The following is a 16,476-nucleotide window of genomic DNA, read 5'->3' on the forward strand; positions in this document are numbered from 1 at the left end:
ATCCATTACAGCCGTTAATTGTTGCATAGTAAGGAGGATTGGCGCACTAGATGAACTAGGGACCTCCTGAGTGGGCAAGACTGGTGTAGACATAGAAGGAGATGATGCAGTACCATGCTTACTCCCCTCACTTAAGGAATCATTTTGGGCAACATTATTATCAGTGGCATCATTGTCCCTACTTTGTTTGTCACATTCATCACATATATTTAAATGGAGAGGAACCTTGGCTTCCGAACATACAGAACATCGTCTATCTGATGGTTCAGACATGTTAATAGGCATAAACTTGATAACAAAGCACAAAAAACGTTTTAAAATAAAACCGTTACTGTCACTTTAAATTTTAAACTGAACACACTTTATTACTGAATATGTGCAAAAGTATGAAGGAATTGTTCAAAATTCACCAAAATTTCACCACAGTGTCTTAAAGCCGTAAAAGTATTACACACCAAATTTGAAAGCTTTAACTCTTAAAATAACGGAACCGGAGCCGTTTTTACATTTAACCCCTATACAGTCCCTGGTATCTGCTTTGCTGAGACCCAACCAAGCCCAGAGGGGAATACGATACCAAATGACGCCTTCAATAAGCTTTTTCAGTGGATCTGAGCTCCTCACACATGCATCTGCATGCCTTGCTTCTCAAAAACAACTGCGCATTAGTGGCGCGAAAATGAGGCTCTGCCTATGACTAGAAAAGGCCCCCAGTGAAAAAGGTGTCCAATACAGTGCCTGCCGTTTTTTTAACAGAATTCCCAAGATTAAAATAACTCTTCAAAGTTATAAACCATTAAATATGCTTATAAAGTAATCGTTTTAGCCCAGAAAAATGTCTACCAGTCTTTAAAGCCCTTGTGAAGCCCTTTATTCTTATATTTAAAACTAAGAAAATGGCTTACCGGATCCCATAGGGAAAATGACAGCTTCCAGCATTACCAAGTCTTGTTAGAAATGTGTCATACCTCAAGCAGCAAAAGTCTGCTCACTGTTTCCCCCAACTGAAGTTAATTCATCTCAACAGTCCTGTGTGGAAACAGCCATCGATTTTAGTAACGGTTGCTAAAATCATTTTCCTCTTACAAACAGAATTCTTCATCTCTTTTCTGTTTCAGAGTAAATAGTACATACCAGCACTATTTTAAAATAACAAACTCTTGATTGAAGAATAAAAAACAGAATTTATGTTTACCTGATAAATTACTTTCTCCAACGGTGTGTCCGGTCCACGGCGTCATCCTTACTTGTGGGATATTCTCTTCCCCAACAGGAAATGGCAAAGAGCCCAGCAAAGCTGGTCACATGATCCCTCCTAGGCTCCGCCTACCCCAGTCATTCGACCGACGTTGAGGAATATTTGCATAGGAGAAACCATATGATACCGTGGTGACTGTAGTTAAAGAAAATAAATTATCAGACCTGATTAAAAAACCAGGGCGGGCCGTGGACCGGACACACCGTTGGAGAAAGTAATTTATCAGGTAAACATAAATTCTGTTTTCTCCAACATAGGTGTGTCCGGTCCACGGCGTCATCCTTACTTGTGGGAACCAATACCAAAGCTTTAGGACACGGATGAAGGGAGGGAGCAAATCAGGTCACCTAAATGGAAGGCACCACGGCTTGCAAAACCTTTCTCCCAAAAATAGCCTCAGAAGAAGCAAAAGTATCAAACTTGTAAAATTTGGTAAAAGTGTGCAGTGAAGACCAAGTCGCTGCCCTACATATCTGATCAACAGAAGCCTCGTTCTTGAAGGCCCATGTGGAAGCCACAGCCCTAGTGGAAGGAGCTGTGATCCTTTCAGGAGGCTGCCGTCCGGCAGTCTCGTAAGCCAATCTGATGATGCTTTTAATCCAAAAAGAGAGAGAGGTAGAAGTTGCTTTTTGACCTCTCCTTTTACCAGAATAAACAACAAACAAGGAAGATGTTTGTCTAAAATCCTTTGTAGCATCTAAATAGAATTTTAGAGCGCGAACAACATCCAAATTGTGCAACAAACGTTCCTTCTTCGAAACTGGTTTCGGACACAGAGGAGGCACGACTATCTCCTGGTTAATGTTTTTGTTAGAAACAACTTTTGGAAGAAAACCAGGTTTAGTACGTAAAACCACCTTATCTGCATGGAACACCAGATAAGGAGGAGAACACTGCAGAGCAGATAATTCTGAAACTCTTCTAGCAGAAGAAATTGCAACCAAAAACAAAACTTTCCAAGATAATAACTTAATATCAACGGAATGTAAGGGTTCAAACGGAACCCCCTGAAGAACTGAAAGAACTAAGTTGAGACTCCAAGGAGGAGTCAAAGGTTTGTAAACAGGCTTGATTCTAACCAGAGCCTGAACAAAGGCTTGAACATCTGGCACAGCTGCCAGCTTTTTGTGAAGTAACACATACAAGGCAGAAATCTGTCCCTTCAAGGAACTTGCAGATAATCCGTTTTCCAATCCTTCTCGAAGGAAGGATAGAATCTTAGGAATCTTAACCTTGTCCCAAGGGAATCCTTTAGATTCACACCAACAGATATATTTTTTCCAAATTTTGTGGTAAATTTTTCTAGTTACAGGCTTTCTGGCCTGAACAAGAGTATCAATAACAGAATCTGAGAACCCTCGCTTTGAGAAGATCAAGCGTTCAATCTCCAAGCAGTCAGCTGGAGTGGGACCAGATTCGGATGTTCGAACGGACCTTGAACAAGAAGGTCTCGTCTCAAAGGTAGCTTCCATGGTGGAGCCGATGACATATTCACCAGATCTGCATACCAAATCCTGCGTGGCCACGCAGGAGCTATCAAGATCACCGACGCCCTCTCCTGATTGATCCTGGCTACCAGCCTGGGGATGAGAGGGAACGGCGGGAATACATAAGCTAGTTTGAAGGTCCAAGGTGCTACTAGTGCATCTACTAGAGTCGCCTTGGGATCCCTGGATCTGGACCCGTAGCAAGGAACCTTGAAGTTCTGACGAGAGGCCATCAGATCCATGTCTGGAATGCCCCACAGTTGAGTGATTTGGGCAAAGATTTCCGGATGGAGTTCCCACTCCCCCGGATGCAATGTCTGACGACTCAGAAAATCCGCTTCCCAATTTTCCACTCCTGGGATGTGGATTGCAGACAGGTGGCAGGAGCGAGTCTCCGCCCATTGAATGATTTTGGTCACTTCTTCCATTGCCAGGGAACTCCTTGTTCCCCCCTGATGGTTAATGTACGCAACAGTCGTCATGTTGTCTGATTGAAACCGTATGAACTTGGCCCTCGCTAGCTGAGACCAAGCCTTGAGAGCATTGAATATCGCTCTCAGTTCCAGAATATTTATCGGTAGAAGAGATTCTTCCCGAGACCAAAGACCCTGAGCTTTCAGGGATCCCCAGACCGCGCCCCAGCCCATCAGACTGGCGTCGGTCGTGACAATGACCCACTCTGGTCTGCGGGAGGTCACCCCTTGTGACAGGTTGTCCATGGACAGCCACCAACGGAGTGAGTCTCTGGTCCTCTGATTTACTTGTATCTTCGGAGACAAGTCTGTATAGTCCCCATTCCACTGACTGAGCATACACAGTTGTAATGGTCTCAGATGAATGCGCGCAAAAGGAACTATGTCCATTGCCGCTACCATCAAACCTATCACTTCAATGCACTGCGCTATGGAAGGAAGAGGAACGGAATGAAGTATCCGACAAGAGTTTAGAAGTTTTGTTTTTCTGGTCTCTGTCAGAAAAATCCTCATTTCTAAGGAGTCTATTATTGTTCCCAAGAAGGGAACTCTTGTCGACGGAGATAGAGAACTCTTTTCCACGTTCACTTTCCATTCGTGAGATCTGAGAAAGGCCAGGACTATGTCCGTGTGAGCCTTTGCTTGAGGAAGGGACGACGCTTGAATCAGAATGTCGTCCAAGTAAGGTACTACAGCAATGCCCCTTGGTCTTAGCACCGCCATAAGGGACCCTAGTACCTTTGTGAAAATCCTTGGAGCAGTGGCTAATCCGAAAGGAAGCGCCACGAACTGGTAATGCTTGTCCAGGAATGCGAACCTTAGGAACCGATGATGTTCCTTGTGGACAGGAATATGTAGATACGCATCCTTTAAATCCACCGTGGTCAAGAATTGACCTTCCTGGATGGAAGGATTGTTCGAATGGTTTCCATTTTGGACGATGGAACCTTGAGAAACTTGTTTAGGATCTTGAGATCTAAGATTGGTCTGAACGTTCCCTCTTTTTTGGGAACTACGAACAGATTGGAGTAGAACCCCATCCCTCGTTCTTTTAATGGAACAGGATGAATCACTTCCAGAAGATAACCTTGGGAGACTATTTCTAGCGCCCAAGGATCCAGAACATCTCTTGCCCAAGCCTGAGTGAAGAGAGAGAGTCTGCCCCCCACCAAATCCGGTCCCGGATCGGGGGCCCGCATCTCATGCTGTCTTGGGAGCAGTGGCAGGGTTCTTGGCCTGCTTTCCTTTGTTCCAGCCTTGCATTGGTCTCCAGGCTGGATTGGCTTGAGAAGTATTACCCTCCTGCTTAGAGGACGTAGCACTTGGGGCTGGTCCGTTTCTGCGTAAGGGACGAAAATTAGGTTTATTTTTGGCCTTGAAAGACCTATCCTGAGGAAGGGCGTGGCCCTTGCCCCCAGTGATATCAGAGATAATCTCTTTCAAGTCAGGGCCAAACAGTGTTTTCCCCTTGAAAGGAATGTCGAGCAATTTGTTCTTGGAAGACGCATCCGCTGACCAAGATTTTAACCAAAGCACTCTGCGCGCCACAATAGCAAACCCAGAATTTTTCGCCGCTAACCTAGCCAATTGCAAGGTGGCGTCTAGGGTGAAAGAATTAGCCAATTTAAGAGCACGAATTCTGTCCATAATCTCCTCATAAGAAGAAGAATTACTAATAATCGCCTTTTCTAGCTCATCGAACCAGAAACACGCGGCTGTAGTGACAGGGACAATGCATGCAATTGGTTGTAGAAGGTAACCTTGCTGAACAAACATCTTTTTTAGCAAACCTTCTAATTTTTTATCCATAGGATCTTGGAAAGCACAACTATCTTCTATGGGTATAGTGGTGCGCTTGTTTAGAGTAGAAACCGCCCCCTCGACCTTGGGGACTGTCTGCCATAAGTCCTTTCTGGGGTCGACTATAGGAAACAATTTTTTAAATATGGGGGGAGGTACGAAAGGTATACCGGGCCTGTCCCATTCTTTATTAACAATGTACGCCACCCGCTTGGGTATAGGAAAAGCTTTGGGGGGCCCCGGGGCCTCTAGGAACTTGTCCATTTTACATAGTGTTTCTGGAATGACCAGATAATCACAATCATCCAAATTGGATAACACCTCCTTAAGCAGAGCGCGGAGATGTTCCAACTTAAATTTAAAAGTAATCATATCAGGTTCAGCTTGTTGAGAAATTTTTCCTGAATCTGAAATTTCTCCCTCAGACAAAACCTCCCTGGCCCCCTCAGACTGGTGTAGGGGCCCTTCAGAAACAATATCATCAGCGTCCTCATGCTCTTCAGTATTTTCTAAAACAGAGCAGTCGCGCTTTCGCTGATAAGTGGGCATATTGGCTAAAATGTTTTTGATAGAATTATCCATTACAGCCGTTAATTGTTGCATAGTAAGGAGTATTGGCGCGCTAGATGTACTAGGGGCCTCCTGTATGGGCAAGACTGGTGTAGACGAAGGAGGGGATGATGCAGTACCATGCTTACTCCCCTCACTTGAGGAATCATCTTGGGCATCATTTTTACTAAATTTTGTGTCACATAAATCACATCTATTTAAATGAGAAGGAACCTTGGCTTCCCCACATTCAGAACACAGTCTATCTGGTAGTTCAGACATGTTAAACAGGCATAAACTTGATAACAAAGCACAAAAAACGTTTTAAAATAAAACCGTTACTGTCACTTTAAATTTTAAACTGAACACACTTTATTACTGCAATTGCGAAAAAGTATGAAGGAATTGTTCAAAATTCACCAAAATTTCACCACAGTGTCTTAAAGCCTTAAAAGTATTGCACACCAAATTTGGAAGCTTTAACCCTTAAAATAACGGAACCGGAGCCGTTTTTATATTTAACCCCTTTACAGTCCCTGGAATCTGCTTTGCTGAGACCCAACCAAGCCCAAAGGGGAATACGATACCAAATGATGCCTTCAGAAAGACTTTTCTATGTATCAGAGCTCCACACACATGCAGCTGCATGTCATGCTGTTCTCAAAAACAAGTGCGCCATACCGGCGCGAAAATGAGGCTCTGACTATGATTAGGGAAAGCCCCTATAGAATAAAGTGTCTAAAACAGTGCCTGCCGATATTATTTTACAAAATACCCAGATTAAATGATTCCTCAAGGCTAAATATGTGTAAATATGATCGATTTAGCCCAGAAAATGTCTACAGTCTTAATAAGCCCTTGTGAAGCCCTTATTTACTGTCTGAATAAAAATGGCTTACCGGATCCCATAGGGAAAATGACAGCTTCCAGCATTACATCGTCTTGTTAGAATGTGTCATACCTCAAGCAGCAAAAGACTGCTCACTGTTCCCCCAACTGAAGTTAATTCCTCTCAACAGTCCTGTGTGGAACAGCCATGGATTTTAGTAACGGTTGCTAAAATCATTTTCCTCATACAAACAGAAATCTTCATCTCTTTTCTGTTTCAGAGTAAATAGTACATACCAGCACTATTTTAAAATAACAAACTCTTGATTGAATAATAAAAACTACAGTTAAACACTAAAAAACTCTAAGCCATCTCCGTGGAGATGTTGCCTGTACAACGGCAAAGAGAATGACTGGGGTAGGCGGAGCCTAGGAGGGATCATGTGACCAGCTTTGCTGGGCTCTTTGCCATTTCCTGTTGGGGAAGAGAATATCCCACAAGTAAGGATGACGCCGTGGACCGGACACACCTATGTTGGAGAAACTACATTTAAACACCAAAAAACTCTTAGCCATCTCCGTGGAGATGTTGCCTGTGCAACGGCAAAGAGAATGACTGGGGAAGGCGGAGCCTAGGAGGGATCATGTGACCAGCTTTGCTGGGCTCTTTGCCATTTCCTGTTGGGGAAGAGAATATCCCACAAGTAAGGATGACGCCGTGGACCGGACACACCTATGTTGGAGAAAATCATGTTAGTGGTCCACGGGATTCAAAATTGTGAGTTTAGTGGTCCCTGAGGTCCGAAAGGTTGGTGACCCCTGCTCTCGATCACTCTATTATATTTAGCTATATTGTTTCAACAATGGGCTCAGCCACTTACATAATTAACAGTGCATGAACAGCTCAATCATCAGTTTCATTCCACAAAACTAGGGCTGCAACTAACTATTATTTTCATAATCGATTAATCGGACGATTATTTTTTCGACTAATCGGATAAAAAAGAAATACATATTTTTTTCCTATATTTAAAAATAAAATCCATATACTTAGTGTTATAAATATAAACTTCAGACTAAAACTTTACATTAAAACAACTGTTGGTCCAACTTTTTAAGCAGCAGAACAATTTTTTATAATTAAAGGGACACTATACACAAACATTTTCTTTCATGATTAAGGTAGAGAATATAATTTTAAACAACATTCCAATTTACTTCTATTAACTAATTTGCTTCATTCTTTAGATATACTTTAATGAAGAAATAGCGATGCACATGGTGAACCAATCACAGGAGGCATCTATGTGCAGCTACCAATCAGCAGCTACTAAGCATATCTAGATATGATTTTCAGCAAAGAATATCAAGAGAATGAAGCAAAATAGATAAAAGTAAATTAGAAAGTTGTTTATAATTGTATGCTCTTTCTAAATCATGAAAGAAAAAAATTTGGGTTTCATGTCCCTTTAAGCAAAACAAAACCACAAACTGTTTGAAAAGAGGTAGAACTAATAAGAGATAAACTACCACTGTTTATAACATTCTGTTATTCACTCTTTCAGAAACTTTGCATTGAAATGCAAAAATGTCAACATGCTCCTGGCTGAGGCTGGCTCTCTTTTTTGCAGCTATTTTGCCTGCAGCAGAGAAGAGGCGCTCATTTGGTGTTGAGGTGTCTGAGATGCATAAGTAGGGTTTTGCCAATTTCACCAAGGTGAGCTATTTATCTTTGCTAGCTCTCCACCAATGCAAGGGGCCTCTTAACAAAGTAAGACTGATCTTCATTCTGACCTAAAAATATCGTGAATATCTATATGCAATGGTAAATAACCAGCTACAAGGTTAAGGGAAAAAAAAATATCTAGTCCACTCTTAAAATAACAGAGATATACTTAGAGGTTGAATTTGGTACATATTCCAATTAATTAAAAATATATATATAAAAAAAAAGGCAAAAGGGCTGCACAGGACACAACCTTACACATGTATCTATAGAGTACAAATCAGCAATAGCAAGCAATCTGCAATAGCAAGCAAATTGTGCAAACAGGTAATAGTGACAAATTCATTTAACAAATGCCATCAATCTAGGGCTAGGTGTAAATAACAAGCTGGGCACTATATCATGCAAAGCACAGTCCCAAATCTCCTGATTTAATATAAACAATACAAATTATGACTTCTATTTTATTTCTGGGTTGCACATAAGACAGGAGTAGCTGTAAGCTTAAAAATAAACATAGTGTCCTGAAAAAGTAAAATGTCTGTAAACGTCCTTTAGGCTAAGGGCATAACCATAAAACACAATACCATGTGCAGGAGCTCATCAGAGAGAAGCAGCTGGTGCTGTGCACAGAACTAATTGCAAACCAACTAATCGATTATGAGATTCATCGACAACTATTTTCATAATCGATTATGAGATTCATCGACAACTATTTTCATAATCGATTATGAGATTCATCGACAACTATTTTCATAATCGATTATGCCGATTAGTTGTTGCAGCTCTACACAAAACACAACTAAAGTTCTATATTCAGTATATTTCCTGCTAACACTAAAAGGATATGAAACCCATGTTTTTCTTTCATGATTCAGATACAGCAGCATTTTTAAACAACTTTCTAATTTACTTCTATTATCAATTTTTGTTCGCTTGGTATCTTCTGTTGAAAAGCAGGGATGTATACTTAGGAGCTGGCACATTTCTGGAGCACCATATGGCAGCAGTTTTGTTATCCATATGCAAGAGCACTAGATGGTATGTAGTACTCCAGATGCCTACCTAGGTAACTCTTCAACACAGAACATCATGGAAACTAATCGAATTGGAAACTTTTTTTAAAAACTGGTATCCTCTGTCTGAATCACAAAATAATTTTTGGAAAATAAAATAACTTAAAATAACTCCTGCTGGCCAGGAGCTGAATATCCCACTAGAAAATATGTTTGTTTGTTTGTTTCCTACCCCTTTAACGTATTACAACTGTAATAGACACATTTGATACGAGTCATCCGTAATAAATACTCCCTAGGCTGTGTGCGCAGTACTATTTTGCCCATATATGAGTCCTCACCTCAGTCTGTTCTTTAGTGTGGATACTTCACGGCTTAAACCCTCGTTGGCCTCGGAGGCATCGTCAAGCTCTCGCTGCAGTTTGCGTCGTGAGGCATTGGCACGAGTGGCTTCCTCTTCTGCTTCTTCCAGCTGCCTCTTTAACTGCTTCATTCGTGTGTTGGCTTTCTCCATCTGTAGCACAAATAGACAAGCTTAATAACTCAAATGCAGTTGTAAACAAAACATGGTGTACTATTGTAAGAGGGAGGAGGTGTGCATGTATGCTGTCTGATATGGGTAGCTGTGTATTAGCCGTATCAGTTATGAGCAAGGAGATGGGTAGCTGTGTATTAGTTGTATAGGTTATGAGTGAGGAGATGGGTAGCTGTGTATAAGCCATATCAGTTATGAGCAAGGAGATGGGTAGCTGTGTATTAGCCGTATCAGTAATGAGCAAAGAGATGGGTAGTTGTGTATTAGTTGTGTCGGTTATGAGTGAGGAGATGGGTAGCTGTGTATAAGCCATATCAGTAATGAGCAAAGAGATGGGTAGTTGTGTATTAGTTGTGTCGGTTATGAGTGAGGAGATGGGTAGCTGTGTATAAGCCATATCAGTAATGAGCAAAGAGATGGGTAGTTGTGTATTAGTTGTGTCGGTTATGAGTGAGGAGATGGGTAGCTGTGTATAAGCCATATCAGTAATGAGCAAAGAGATGGGTAGTTGTGTATTAGTTGTGTCGGTTATGAGTGAGGAGATGGGTAGCTGTGTATAAGCCATATCAGTAATGAGCAAAGAGATGGGTAGTTGTGTATTAGTTGTGTCGGTTATGAGTGAGGAGATGGGTAGCTGTGTATAAGCCATATCAGTAATGAGCAAAGAGATGGGTAGTTGTGTATTAGTTGTGTCGGTTATGAGTGAGGAGATGGGTAGCTGTGTATAAGCCATATCAGTAATGAGCAAAGAGATGGGTAGTTGTGTATTAGTTGTGTCGGTTATGAGTGAGGAGATGGGTAGCTGTGTATAAGCCATATCCGTTATGAGCAAGGAGATGGGTAGCTGTGTATTAGCCGTATCAGTTATGAGCAAGGAGATGGGTAGCTGTGTATTAGCTGTATCAGTTATGAGCAAGGAGACGGGTAGCTGTGTATTAGTTGTGTCGGTTATGAGTGAGGAGATGGGTAGCTGTGTATAAGCCATATCCGTTATAAGCAAGGAGATGGGTAGCTGTGTATTAGCCGTATCAGTTAAGAGCAAGGAGATGGGTAGCTGTGTATTAACTGTGTCAGTTATGAGCAAGGAGATGGGTAGCTGTGTATTAGTTGTGTAGGTTATGAGGGAGGAGATGGGTAGCTGTGTATTAGTTGTGTAGGTTATGAGCAAGGAGATGGCTAGATGTGTATTAGTTGTGTAGGTTATGAGCAAAGAGATGGGCAGCTGTGTATTAGTTGTGTAGGTTATGAGGGAGGAGATGGGTAGCTGTGTATTAGTTGTGTAGGTTATGAGCGAGGAGATGGGTAGCTGTGTATTAGTTGTGTAGGTTATGAGCGAGAGGATGGGTAGTTGTGTATTAGTTGTGTAGGTTATGAGCGAGAGGATGGGTAGTTGTGTATTAGTTGTGTAGGTTATGAGGGAGGAGATGGGTAGCTGTGTATTAGTTGTGTAGGTTATGAGCGAGAGGATGGGTAGTTGTGTATTAGTTGTGTAGGTTATGAGTGAGGAGATGGGTAGCTGTGTATTAGTTGTGTAGGTTATGAGCGAGAGGATGGGTAGTTGTGTATTAGTTGTGTAGGTTATGAGCGAGAGGATGGGTAGTTGTGTATTAGTTGTGTAGGTTATGAGGGAGGAGATGGGTAGCTGTGTATTAGTTGTGTAGGTTATGAGGGAAGAGATTGGCAGCTGTGTATTAGTTGTGTAGGTTATGAGGGAAGAGATGGGCAGCTGTGTATTAGTTGTGTAGGTTATGAGCGAGGAGATAAGTAGTTGTGTATTAGTTGTGTAGGTTATGAGCAAGGAGATGGGTAGCTGTGTATTAGTTGTGTAGGTTATGAGCAAAGAGATGGGTAGCTGTGTATTAGTTGTGTAGGTTATGAGCGAGGAGATGAGTAGTTGTGTATTAGTTGTGTAGGTTATGAGCAAGGAGATGGGTAGCTGTGTATTAGTTGTGTAGGTTATGAGGGAAGAGATGGGCAGCTGTGTATTAGTTGTGTAGGTTATGAGCAAGGAGATGGGTAGCTGTGTAGTAGTTGTGTAGGTTATGAGTGAGGAGATGGGTAGCTGTGTATTAGTTGTGTAGGTTATGAGGGAGGAGATGGGTAGCTGTGTATTAGTTGTGTAGGTTATGAGTGAGGAGATGGGTAGCTGTGTATTAGTTGTGTAGGTTATGAGCGAGGAGATGGGTAGCTGTGTATTAGTTGTGTAGGTTATGAGCGAGGAGATGGGCAGCTGTGTATTAGTTGTGTAGGTTATGAGCAAGGAGATGGGTAGCTGTGTAGTAGTTGTGTAGGTTATGAGTGAGGAGATGGGTAGCTGTGTATTAGTTGTGTAGGTTATGAGGGAGGAGATGGGTAGCTGTGTAGTAGTTGTGTAGGTTATGAGTGAGGAGATGGGTAGCTGTGTATTAGTTGTGTAGGTTATGAGCGAGGGGATGGGTAGCTGTGTATTAGTTGTGTAGGTTATGAGTGAGGAGATGGGTAGCTGTGTAGTAGTTGTGTAGGTTATGAGTGAGGAGATGGGTAGCTGTGTAGTAGTTGTGTAGGTTATGAGTGAGGAGATGGGTAGCTGTGTATTAGTTGTGTAGGTTATGAGCGAGGGGATGGGTAGCTGTGTATTAGTTGTGTAGGTTATGAGTGAGGAGATGGGTAGCTGTGTATTAGTTGTGTAGGTTATGAGTGAGGAGATGGGTAGCTGTGTATTAGTTGTGAAGGTTATGAGTGAGGAGATGGGTAGCTGTGTATTAGTTGTGTAGGTTATGAGTGAGGAGATGGGTAGCTGTGTATTAGTTGTGTAGGTTATGAGTGAGGAGATGGGTAGCTGTGTATTAGTTGTGAAGGTTATGAGCAAGGAGATAAGTAGCTGTGTATTAGTTGTGTCGGTTATGAGGAAGGAGATGGGTAGCTGTGTATTAGCCGTATCAGTTATGAGCAAGGAGCTGGGTAGCCGTGTATTAGTTGCGTCAGTTATGAGCAAGGAGATAGGTAGCTGTGTATTAGTCGTGTCAGTTATGAGCAAGGAGATAAGTAGCTGTGTATTAGTTGTGTAGGTTATGAGTGAGGAGATGGGTAGCTGTGTATTAGTTGTGTCGGTTATGAGCAAGGAGATGGGTAGCCGTGTATTAGTTGTGTAAGTTATGAGCAAGGAGATGGGTAGCTGTGTATTAGTTGTGTAGGTTATGAGGGAGGAGATGCGTAGCTGTGTATTAGTTGTGTAGGTTATGAGCGAGGAGATGAGTAGTTGTGTATTAGTTGTGTAGGTTATGAGTGAGGAGATGGGTAGCTGTGTATTAGTTGTGTAGGTTATGAGGGAGGAGATGAGTAGTTGTGTATTAGTTGTGTAGGTTATGAGCGAGGAGATGAGTAGTTGTGTATTAGTTGTGTAGGTTATGAGTGAGGAGATGAGTAGTTGTGTATTAGTTGTGTAGGTTATGAGCGAGGAGATGGGTAGCTGTGTATTAGTTGTGTAGGTTATGAGCGAGGGGATGGCTAGCTGTGTATTAGTTGTGTAGGTTATGAGCGAGGAGATGGGTAGCTGTGTATTAGTTGTGTAGGTTATGAGCGAGGGGATGGGTAGCTGTGTATTAGTTGTGTAGGTTATGAGGGAGGAGATGAGTAGTTGTGTATTAGTTGTGTAGGTTATGAGCGAGGAGATGAGTAGTTGTGTATTAGTTGTGTAGGTTATGAGTGAGGAGATGAGTAGTTGTGTATTAGTTGTGTAGGTTATGAGCGAGGAGATGAGTAGTTGTGTATTAGTTGTGTAGGTTATGAGCGAGGAGATGGGTAGCTGTGTATTAGTTGTGTAGGTTATGAGCGAGGGGATGGGTAGCTGTGTATTAGTTGTGTCGGTTATGAGCGAGGAGATGGGTAGCTGTGTATTAGTTGTGTAGGTTATGAGCGAGGGGATGGGTAGCTGTGTATTAGTTGTGTAGGTTATGAGGGAGGAGATGAGTAGTTGTGTATTAGTTGTGTAGGTTATGAGCGAGGAGATGAGTAGTTGTGTATTAGTTGTGTAGGTTATGAGCGAGGAGATGAGTAGTTGTGTATTAGTTGTGTAGGTTATGAGCGAGGAGATGAGTAGTTGTGTATTAGTTGTGTAGGTTATGAGCAAGGGGATGGGTAGCTGTGTATTAGTTGTGTCGGTTATGAGCGAGGAGATAAGTAGCTGTGTATTAGTTGTGTAGGTTATGAGCGAGGGGATGGGTAGCTGTGTATTAGTTGTGTCGGTTATGAGCGAGGAGATGAGTAGTTGTGTATTAGTTGTGTAGGTTATGAGTGAGGAGATGAGTAGTTGTGTATTAGTTGTGTAGGTTATGAGCGAGGAGATGAGTAGTTGTGTATTAGTTGTGTAGGTTATGAGCGAGGGGATGGGTAGCTGTGTATTAGTTGTGTAGGTTATGAGCGAGGGGATGGGTAGCTGTGTATTAGTTGTGTAGGTTATGAGCGAGGAGATGGGTAGCTGTGTATTAGTTGTGTAGGTTATGAGGGAGGAGATGGGTAGCTGTGTATTAGTTGTGTAGGTTATGAGGGAGGAGATGGGTAGCTGTGTATTAGTTGTGTAGGTTATGAGCGAGGAGATGGGTAGCTGTGTATTAGTTGTGTAGGTTATGAGGGAGGAGATGGGTAGCTGTGTATTAGTTGTGTAGGTTATGAGTGAGGAGATGGGCAGCTGTGTATTAGTTGTGTAGGTTATGAGGGAGGAGATGGGTAGCTGTGTATTAGTTGTGTAGGTTATGAGCGAGGAGATGGGTAGCTGTGTATTAGTTGTGTAGGTTATGAGTGAGGAGATAGGTAGCTGTGTATTAGTTGTGTAGGTTATGAGCAAAGAGATGGGTAGCTGTGTATTAGTTGCATTAGTTATGAGCGAGGAGATAGGTAGCTGTGTATTAGTTGCGTCAGTTATGAGCGAGGAGAATGGGTAGCTGTGTATTAGTTGCGTCAGTTATGAGCGAGGAGATGGGCAGCTGTGTATTAGTTGCGTCAGTTATTAGTGAGGAGATGGGTAGCTGTGTATTAGTTGTGAAAGTTATGAGCAAGGAGATAAGTAGCTGTGTATTAGTTGTGTCGGTTATGAGGAAGGAGATGGGTAGCTGTGTATTAGTTGTGTCGGTTATGAGCAAGGAGATGGGTAGCTGTGTATTAGTTGTGTAGGTTATGAGCAAGGAGATGGGTAGCTGTGTATTAGTTGTGTAGGTTATGAGTGAGGAGATGGGTAGCTGTGTATTAGTTGCGTCAGTTATGAGTGAGGAGATGGGTAGCTGTGTATTAGTTGTGTAGGTTATGAGTGAGGAGATGGGTAGCTGTGTATTAGTTGTGTAGGTTATGAGTGAGGAGATGGGTAGCTGTGTATTAGTTGTGTAGGTTATGAGTGAGGAGATAGGTAGCTGTGTATTAGTTGCGTCAGTTATGAGCGAGGAGATAGGTAGCTGTGTATTAGTTGCGTCAGTTATGAGCGAGGAGATGGGTAGCTGTGTATTAGTTGCGTCAGTTATGAGCGAGGAGATGGGCAGCTGTGTATTAGTTGCGTCACTTATGAGCGAGGAGATGGGCAGCTGTGTATTAGTTGCGTCAGTTATGAGCGAGGAGATGGGCAGCTGTGTATTAGTTGCGTCAGTAATGAGCGAGGGGATGGGCAGCTGTGTATTAGTTGTGTCAGTAATGAGCGAGTAGATGGGCAGCTGTGTATTAGTTGCGTCAGTAATGAGCGAGTAGATGGGCAGCTGTGTATTAGTTGTGTCTATTATGCGCGAGTAGATGGGTAGCTGTGTATTAGTTGCGTCAGTTATGAGCGAGGAGATGGGCAGCTGTGTATTAGTTGTGTCTATTATGCGCGAGTAGATGGGTAGCTGTGTATTAGTTGCGTCAGTTATGAGCGAGGGGATGGGTAGCTGTGTATTAGTTGCGTCAGTAATGAGCGAGGGGATGGGTAGCTGTGTATTAGTTGCGTCAGTTATGAGCGAGGAGATGGGCAGCTGTGTATTAGTTGTGTCTATTATGCGCGAGTAGATGGGTAGCTGTGTATTAGTTGCGTCAGTTATGAGCGAGGGGATGGGTAGCTGTGTATTAGTTGCGTCAGTAATGAGCGAGGGGATGGGTAGCTGTGTATTAGTTGCGTCAGTAATGAGCGAGGGGATGGGTAGCTGTTCATCAGTCCTGTTGGTTATGAGCAAGCAGATTGGTAGTCGCGAAATAGTATTGTTGGATATGAGCAAGGAGTGGGGTAATTTTGCATCTGCCCAGTTGGCTATGAACAAGGAAATGGGCAGCTGAGCATTAGTCTTGTGTGTTATGAGCATGTTGGGTAGTTGTGTAACCAAGCCTTATAAACAGTAGTGATTGACTGGTATCCTATATTAAAAAAATAGTGCCCATGATTTGTGGTTATTATTGCCACATACCTGCTCCTTGTATTGATCAGCATGTCTTCTCTCATCCTCCACCTGCATGAAAACCTCCTTCAGCTTCTTTTCGGTGCGGCGTACAAGTTTGTTAGAAGCTGCACGTTCCCTGCAAGGAAGTTTTGCCCATGTTAGACTTTGTCAGGCTGCAGCTATTACCCTCTATAAAGTAGAGCCTTCCTAATTATCCCTCCCTCCTAATTCGCCGCACAAGCGTACTCTGCTATTGTACACACCACAAGCTCTTTATCTAAGACATGCACTTTATGTATTTAAGCCCTTTGTGATAACGTCACTAATGTTTGCTCACTGTCATTTACAGGCGTCCTTTTACAGATGGTGCCACAGAAGTCGTACTAATAATTACTTTCTGTTAGGAACAATCTCGCTTTGCAGAACTTATTTTTGA

General features: G+C 42.5%; 1 protein-coding gene across 1 annotated transcript in view; it reads right to left on the reverse strand.

Moving 5' to 3' along the window:
- Positions 1 to 16,476, reverse strand: part of MYH10 (myosin heavy chain 10) — a gene marked incomplete in the record, with an annotated part of 607,379 nt that overhangs the window by 20,394 nt on the left and 570,509 nt on the right. Inside the window, 2 exon segments of the mRNA XM_053709890.1 lie at positions 9,479 to 9,651; positions 16,068 to 16,176. Coding sequence (XP_053565865.1) covers positions 9,479 to 9,651; positions 16,068 to 16,176 — 282 coding nt within the window.

This window comes from Bombina bombina, chromosome 1, assembly GCF_027579735.1.
Source record: "Bombina bombina isolate aBomBom1 chromosome 1, aBomBom1.pri, whole genome shotgun sequence".
NCBI classification, from domain to species: domain Eukaryota; kingdom Metazoa; phylum Chordata; class Amphibia; order Anura; family Bombinatoridae; genus Bombina; species Bombina bombina.